Below are 8626 nucleotides of genomic sequence, written 5' to 3' on the forward strand. Positions count from 1 at the left end.
GGTCGGAAATCGCAGGATGTTTTTGGTTGAAAAATTTGATGATAATTTTTGTTAGCGAAGACGATGAGATCGGGCCATTATCGAGTGCTTACGCAAAATAAGAAGAGATAGAGGTTGATCGAGGGTGTTTAATTGGAGTATTAACTTGAATCAATCCAATTAGAGAGAAAAAAAGGGCGATTTCCAACAAGTGTAAAGGTTTTAAATTAACCAAAAAGAATAAATTTTGATCGAGCCATATTATTACAGGAAAACAGTCAACAGTACAACCAAGTTATGGTTCAATCTTGTCAAATACTGAAAGCATCAATCCATTCAAACAAACTATAGGGCACTTTAAGAGCTATTCAGAGCCATTTATATTGCCATGCGACGCCTTAGGCTGGAGTTGCAAGTGTCGTCAATTCTGCAAAAGTTGCAAATTCTGAAAAATGGTCCACTAATATTCACGATATCATCATCCACGCCCACCATATATCCAAACTCCCTACTTATACGGCATATACCCAATCCTAGGTCAAAAAGCCCCGGCATTAGAAGTTTTTCAACCTCCATCATTTCTCAAGGTGTTGTTCGTATACCTATTCGTTTGAAACGAAAAATTTCAAAAAATAAATCTAAATCTTTAGAACTATCTCAATCCACCATGGACTCATCACAAGCCAACCAATCAATTACTAGTACAGCTTTCCTCCTTATCCACAAACAATTATATCAGGACATCGTTCCTTTCTTGGTCAAACACAAAACAGAACTAACATCAGAACAATTGGGCATGATCATGGCAGAATTAGAGATAAGGAGTAAACTTCCAATTATCCTTGAACTATATAACCATTTCCCAGGTAAATCATTTGAAAAGGGACGGATCATAAAAATATTGATGCGTGTTTTTTCTCAACTTGAAGAATATTCACTTGTTGAGATTGTTTTTTCAAGATATTTGGAATTACCAGAACTTAAAGTTAGATATTGTAACATGGGTTTAAAAGCTGTCATTTTCAATGGTAATCAAGAGCTTGCTAAACAATTATTATATCAAATGGTTTATTCACATCTGCCCATGAATGATTCAACATTAAAGTCATTCTTATCTGCTGTGCAAAAGTCTGGTACTTTCCAATCAGTCAGATTTGCTGTTGATCTGTTAGAAAAAAATCCAAATGTACCTGTTGATAATCAATCATATAGTACAATAATGAAATGTTATGCAAAGAATGCAACTGAAAGTGAATTCAAAAGTCTTGCAAATGTGCTGGAGAAACGAGGTTGTGATTTATATGAATTGGAATTGCATAAATTTTATCATGATTTGATACAGCAAGTGAAAATTGATGATGAAAAGCTTTGGTCTAAGATTTTGGAGATAAGGTCAAATCTGTCAAAGAAATCTTATCTTTTGAATAGTTTTTATTTGGAAATGATGTCAATATTCTCTTACAAGTTAAGAAGAAATGATATGTTTAGGCTTGTGGAGCTTTTATCAGAGGATTCTATTGAATTTTCTGATGAATTGAATAACATCTTATTTTCATTTTTCGCCAAAGTTGGTGATGTTGATGGATTACTAGTTTATTTTTCATCTTTTAAAGATAAAAAAATCCATATCCAACCTCAGTTTATTTATTCATTATGGAGAACTTTGATAACTAAAGAACCCGAATTAGCAAAAATTGTCACAGATACCATTGAGGAATTCATGCATAAACATTATTCAACCGCACAATTGGAGAATAAATTTTTGAAAGCTATATCATTAAGACATAAGATGAGGAATTCGTTGCCTGATTACGTTCCTGCAGTTTCTGATAAAAGATTAGCTAGAAGCTTAGAAGTCTTGAATGATTTGCTCCACCAGAAAAAAGATGCAGAAATCATTGTATTGATTAATGATAGATTAAGACAAGGTTTGAGACCGGAATTCCCATTATTAATGTCTGCTATGGTTGGATTAATAAAGATAAAATCACCAGAGATTCTTATTCTCTACAAGTTGGGATGTCAATTATATACAGATATGATTGTTGATTTTGATTTGGTTTGGTTGAAAAAGACAATTTATGATTTGAGAGCTGAACATAATAATGGTTTAAAGCTTTTTGACACGGGGAGTGCATTAATTGGTGATTTCAAATTGAAACATGGAGACAAAATGACACATTCACATTTTAATGATTTGGCAAATATTTGTATTGATATTTTCAATTATGATCTTGCTATTGAATTGTTGCAAGAATCAAGAGCATCAAGTGCTGAAGTTGAGAAAAGAAATAACCTAAATATTTACATCACATTATTGAAAGCATTGGCTAGGAAGAAGGATTTACCAAATTACTTGCATGTTATGAAGTTATTTTACACTGATGACGATGTAAAACTTAGTACCTTTGGTATAAAAAGATTGAAAACTGGTAGACAATATTTCATCAAGAAGAATGCAGAGGAACCATTTGAAAATTTTGAAGAATTTTTAAATCAATTTGATATACATCATGAAAAGATCAAGGAGAAATATACAACACAAAGAGAAGAAGCTGAAGAAAGTTGCAGAAATGCCATAGAATTTTTTGAAAAATGGAATAAGGAGACTTGAGGGGTGGAAAAGAACATGGAAAGACCATCTGATCATTATATTTATGGAGAGTTAGTCCTCCATCTTGTACATATCACACATCATCATTTGCATAATTTGAATTTTAATAAAGATCTGTTGTTTTTACATTGCATTGGAGAGGATAGAAAAAAAAGGGGAGAATTTGATTTATTAAGATTGGGTATCTTTATATCTATATATATAACTTGTAAATACAATTACTAGATATTCATTTCTTAATTTTTTGTATTATGCTCTCTGGTCCCGTGACCTGTGCGTCTCGAAACTTGAATTTTGTTAGGAGCCGTCGCATCTCGTTTTTTTTTTGAAATGTCACATAAATTTTTTTAGAATTTAAAACTCTCATGCTAATATTCTATTCTTCTTTGATCCAAAACTTGTGAAGTATCTTAAAAGTTTGCTTTCAATAGAAAATACTCAGTAAATCATGGATCAATCAATAGAGAAGGTGATTCTGGAAGCAGTAAGTTGGGAATTGTGAAGATGAGATGAAAGTTTGCCCTTGAAAGATCAAATACTAATGATGGTTATCTTTAGGAACCAAATTTAACTAACCATTTGGTTAAAAAGGCATTGGAGTCTACACTATGTCCAATCTGTCAAGATCATATGTTTGTGCCGTTTATGACAAAATGTGGTCATAATTTTTGTTATGAAGTGAGTATTTCCCAAAAACCATTGTGAAAGCTTTCAGCTAACTTTTTAGTGTATAACGAGTTGGATACAGACAAATCAAACATGTCCTGCATGTCGATCTGAATTGGTGGAGGAGCCTTATTTGAATGTTCATGTTCAAGATATGGTTAATACGTTGGTGGATACATGTCAAAAAATATCATCATTATCACAGAATGTTTTGAGAGATCGAGCTTTAAAAGTTAAACAATACAAATTAGATGTCACACATGATAATTTGTTTAAAAGAGTTTTCAAAAGTACGGGGCATGCAGTTGTTGATATTTCGGATGGTGTTGCCAGATGCAGTAATTGTCATTGGGAAGTTCGTGGGAATAGATGTCCAAATTGTCATATTCATTTAAGAAACACATATATAGATGAGATATCATCTGCTGATACGGATTTCTCTGTTGATGATTTTAGAGGTGTTGATTTAGAGCTTGAATCGGGTGATAGTAGTGATGATGGGTTTAATATAAATCGTGATATGTCTGATGGAGATGGTGATTTTATTGATGATAGATCTATAGGTGAGATGGAGATTGCAGATGTCAATCCAGAGCTTACTGATGCTTCAAGAGATTCTTCACCAGTGAGGCAGCCAGGAAGACGGTATGTTCCAACATTTATAGATGATGACGAGCCTTGGGAAGATGGGCAGAGTAGTACACATTCAGAATATTATGAAACATGGAATGGGTTTGAAGATGATGTTCACCAACCATTCCCTATAATCGATGCACCAGAGGATGCAAATTCTGAAGATGATGAGGACTGTGTAAGTCCAAGAAGGAGAAGGTGAGTACAATGTTTTTGAAATTGAAAAAAGATTTTTACTAACAATGCTTTAAAATAGAGCAGTTAGAGTATTGGATGATACAGATGAATCTGATGGGGTGTAATATCAAATAGACAATAAAGCTTTTTATTTATTTGAAGTTTATTTTGTTTTGTAATGTCCCTATTTTTTCAACATTTATCTCCACAATATCACCATTTTTTAACCATTTTGGTGGTTTGAATCCACTTCCAACACCTTGAGGTGTACCAGTAAACAAGATATCACCAGGTAATAGTGTTGTTCCTTGAGATAAAAATGAGATTAATTTTCTAACGTTGAAAATCATATCATTAGTGACACTATTTTGTCTTATTTCACCGTTGATTTTCGAACTTATTTTCAAACCATTTGGATCTTGAATCAACTCTGGTGAAATAATTGCAGGACCAATAGGGGCCCAAGTGTCAAACATCTTACCTGTTGAGAATTGACTTCCACCTCTTTCTATTTGCCAAGTTCTTTGAGAAACATCGTTACCAGCAGTATAGCCCAAAACGTAATCTAACGCTTTTGACTCTTCAATATCAGAACCTTGTTTCCCAATAACAACAACTAATTCAGCTTCATAATCGATTCTGATATCTTCAATCTGTGCCACTTTGGGGATAATAATATCATCTGAGGGACCATTTAGAGTAGAGACTGGTTTATAGAAGAGACATGGGTATTTGGGGATAGGTAAATTGATCTCAATAGCATGTTTTTTATAATTCATCCCAATCATACGGATAGTATGAACTAGACTATGATCCAGTGGAGGTAATAATTTATCAATTGATAGCACTTCATCGGTCACTTTATAGCTTCCAAAGATGTTTCCTGATATCTTGTATGCTTGAGTAGCTAATCTTGGATCTGATTGTTTAGTTTGCAAGATGGCATCTCCAAAGTATGTTTTCCCATCACTAGCGATGAACCTGACAAGTCTCTAGTTTTGTTTGTTAGATGCAGGTTCCTGATCGTAGCCATTCTACTCACTTTGAACGTCATTATCAGCCAGTCATTTGATCATTATAGAGGCCATTAAAGTACCAATTCATGTTGTAATTGATTTAGTCATGTCTTCGAAGCCATAGTTTTGAGTGTCACCAGCCACAGACTGCCATTTTCCTCTGTGGCTAGTGCTCTTCCTCAACTGTGGCTAGTGTCCTTGTGCAGCGTGTCGCGGTGTCGCAGTTGTGCGCTGACGGTTTAAAAATTGAGCGTTGATTGGGCAGAAGAAAACTGGGAAAAAAAATCAACTAACTTTTAAATGGTGTGTTATCATTCTACATCCACAACAACGTCAATACACAACAACCAAGAGTAAGTGGTCTCAACTAGTGATAGAGAATGGATTATTCAATCAAGATAATCCATTATACCTCTTTTTTTTCTGAATGAATTACTAACAGGTGAATTAATAGTGGCTACCAACAGAGTTATTGAATTACAAAAATTATACCAATCATCCCCAAAACCATTATGGATGAAACACCCAAGATCTAAATTCTACATCTATCCATTCTGGGCTTTATTCACTGGTGTCACTGCCATCAACTTATACTACACTGGTCGTGCTATCTTAGGTATTAAAGATCCAAAGAAATAAATGATTTGAAAAAATGAAGAAAAATACATCCTAATATCATATATTCAATTTACAATCAACTAGTTTCAGAGATTCTACAATACAAATCAACAACCAGTGTCATTTTTTATTTATAAGTTTTCAAAAAAAAACAGAAAAGATTAAAATCATGAAGTCAATACATATTATCTATTTATGAAAGGAATCTGTGTAGTGGTTATGCCTCAGCCAATACTGAATCAATGGCTTCTTGGATACTTGTGGCAAATGTAAAAGCTAGATCATTGGTTTCTCGAGAAACTTGATTGAATTTCTCTTTAATCAATTTAGCCTTTGATATTAAATCCAACATATCAATTTGACCTAATCCAGCATATTTGTAACTCCATTTGATCAATTTTATAAATAGCAATGTTGTATACATTGTACAAAGATGGATTTGATCAGATAAGCACAAGAAATAAACAATGTCTTTAATTCCATTTATATGATCAATCAATCTAATTGAATGATACATAAATTTTTTCAAAACTTCTTTATCTTTAATTTCATCTTCTTGATCTAATTCATCAATTTTCTTATCCCCACCAAATTGATAATGATACATTGCCACAAGATAGACATAATGATATCCAAACTCCACAAATTGTAAAGTTGGTTGTCTAAATAAATAATTCCATTGTTCATGCCATAGATTCAATTCTTGTTCAAAACTTTCAAAATCAGTATTGAACTGATTCACTTGATCATTTGTTGTTGAACCACTTTGTAAATAGTTATAAAGTAACAACTGTAATGAAATCTCACTAACTATTCTCCCATCAAAATTTGTAGCTTGTGAAAGATCTAAACTTTTCCTTGATTGATCTAATCTGATTTCATCCAATACACACATTCTTGATGAAAAGACGCAATTAACTAAATGAACAAGACAAATATGATTCCAAATCCTAAAATTTGATAGTTTATCACATTCTTGTTCAAGATCTAGAGATTCATGTAAATTATCAAGGTTTAATAATTCAGAATCAACATCTAATGTAAGAAATTTTTGTACTGCAATACCTGATAAAAACCAAGGATCTATTGTGAAATCTGATACTGATAAAGAATAACCATAGACTGATAAAATCACTAATGCCTTTAAGAATTCTAAAGAATTTATTGGATTTGAAATTTCTTGGAAAAGTTCCAATTTCAACTGTTTAATTAAATCCAAATAGAGCTTATTATCATGATTTGATTGTTTTTGATAACGAAGACTTGTAACACAAATTGATGTTAATAAAATTGGTGATGAGATTTGAATAGAATTTATTAATTCCTCAGTGGTTATATTGTTCGGTAGTGAAATCCAACGACCATAACATTCTTTAAACTTGTCAACTAATGTAATAGCTTCTTTCATTGTGATGATCTCTAACGTTAACACACTTATTGGTGGTGTTGGCTTGATATTTGTTGGATTGAAAAGTTGTCGTATTGTTGAAGATTGACTAGATACGGAATTTGAAATCAATGTAAATGGACTGGTTTGGAAAGGTGATTTATGCTTTGTGGTTGTTGAATCATCCTCCCCTCTGTTTAATGATGTGATTGGATGCGTCTTTGGTTGTAATAACGTTAAAATCTTTTTAACATTCTTATCTAACTCAATAATATTAACACCATCTATAGTTGTTGAAGTATCAATTACAGTGATTGATCTTTTTCTATTGCTATTACTACTAGAGCCTGTTGAAGCATTACCACCACCAGAAGATTCAGCACCACCATCTTTTAGAAAACTGCAAGGTCTTGATAATGATTGACATCGTAAACAAGAATTTGAATCATTTGAAGGGAAACATCTAGTCTTTTGACGACGACATGCTAAACATGCCTTAGCAGCTCTTGGAACGTGAACATGTTTTATCTGAGTAGGTTCAGTCATCTCGATTCTCCAAAACTTTCCAAAACTTCTTCAACCCAATCCAAACTGAAAAGACTTGACCTGTGTTTTTATATCGATTTTGATTGTTTACGTTGTCGTCTCCATGTTTGGATCCGGAAATTTCAGGCAGTAAAAAAAATACCCGCGAAATTGGGTTCCTCCGAGAATCGAATTGAGATTTGGAGGGCGCCGGTGGGCCTACGGCATGCCGACGGGTGTAATACACTGTAGACGTTGGTGATCAAGAGATTTGGAAATTGATGTGTTAAATGATAGAGATGAATGGAGATGGAGTTCTGCGTAAGGGGTGTGGTGAGTAGGCTTGGAGGTTGGGTTGAAATGCATTTTTCAGCTGGTCAAAGCTTCAAGTGAAGCAGCTGAATATATCATTGTATGTAGTTATCAAGATCTAGCTAATTCTCCGTCAATAACCGACGCTACAAACATAACGCAAGGAACTACAAAATGAATAATTATAAAATTGAAACGTATAAATAAGAAAAGTATAGAAAGAGAGAGATCAACTACATGCCATAAACCTTTATGACAATTAGATGAAAAAAAAAAGAGGTGAAAACAACTGAAATCAATCAATCAGTAAGTTTCAATTGAACTCGAATGGATCCAATCTAATACAAACTATCAATGAAAGATCCAGCTGTAAAAAACACCTCCCGTTATTATCCCCAAACGACAATCTAATAACAATCAAATCATCTTCCACTTCAGCCAGGGCCCTTGACTTTCAGTTTCATCCTCAATTGAAATCATCAAGATCATTTGTTTAAATGGAATAACAACTAAAGATCAACTGATCTTAATAATTAAATGATCAGGCTTCAAGTTCATGTTCTTTTATAATTTGTTTTTTTTTTTTTTTTTTGGCTTCTTGTAAACTTCTTATGACTTTTGACTAGTTTCAAAGAAAACATTATTCTACCAATAAATTGGCATCTTGACTGACTCAATACTTTTCCCGCACTACACAGG

The 8626-nt window shown here is 33.1% G+C and overlaps 5 protein-coding genes across 5 annotated transcripts; 3 read left to right on the forward strand and 2 right to left on the reverse strand.

Moving 5' to 3' along the window:
- Positions 1 to 781: 781 nt before the first annotated feature.
- Positions 782 to 2593, forward strand: WICANDRAFT_61568 (uncharacterized protein; the record flags this gene model as incomplete). The annotated part of the gene is made up of 1 exon (XM_019183199.1): positions 782 to 2593. One exon carries the CDS (start codon positions 782 to 784, stop codon positions 2591 to 2593), a length of 1812 nt encoding a protein of 603 aa, XP_019040212.1.
- A 448-nt stretch (positions 2594 to 3041) lies between these two features.
- Positions 3042 to 4194, forward strand: WICANDRAFT_61569 (uncharacterized protein; the record flags this gene model as incomplete). The annotated part of the gene is made up of 4 exons (XM_019183200.1): positions 3042 to 3077; positions 3152 to 3271; positions 3321 to 4090; positions 4149 to 4194. 4 exons carry the CDS (start codon positions 3042 to 3044, stop codon positions 4192 to 4194), a joined length of 972 nt encoding a protein of 323 aa, XP_019040213.1.
- A 27-nt stretch (positions 4195 to 4221) lies between these two features.
- Positions 4222 to 5123, reverse strand: WICANDRAFT_61570 (fumarylacetoacetate hydrolase family protein; the record flags this gene model as incomplete). The annotated part of the gene is made up of 2 exons (XM_019183201.1): positions 4222 to 5061; positions 5112 to 5123. 2 exons carry the CDS (start codon positions 5121 to 5123, stop codon positions 4222 to 4224), a joined length of 852 nt encoding a protein of 283 aa, XP_019040214.1.
- Positions 5124 to 5547: 424 nt separating this feature from the next.
- WICANDRAFT_28941 (cytochrome c oxidase subunit 7) lies at positions 5548 to 5724 on the forward strand (the record flags this gene model as incomplete). The annotated part of the gene is made up of 1 exon (XM_019181558.1): positions 5548 to 5724. A coding segment is annotated over one exon (177 nt), but the record flags the coding sequence as incomplete, so codon positions are not given.
- Positions 5725 to 5920: 196 nt separating this feature from the next.
- On the reverse strand, positions 5921 to 7636 carry WICANDRAFT_28061 (Zn(II)2Cys6 transcription factor; the record flags this gene model as incomplete). The annotated part of the gene is made up of 1 exon (XM_019181444.1): positions 5921 to 7636. One exon carries the CDS (start codon positions 7634 to 7636, stop codon positions 5921 to 5923), a length of 1716 nt encoding a protein of 571 aa, XP_019040216.1.
- Positions 7637 to 8626: the final 990 nt, after the last annotated feature.

The sequence above is a fragment of the Wickerhamomyces anomalus genome, assembly GCF_001661255.1.
Source record: "Wickerhamomyces anomalus NRRL Y-366-8 unplaced genomic scaffold WICANscaffold_2, whole genome shotgun sequence".
NCBI classification, from domain to species: domain Eukaryota; kingdom Fungi; phylum Ascomycota; class Saccharomycetes; order Phaffomycetales; family Wickerhamomycetaceae; genus Hansenula; species Hansenula anomala.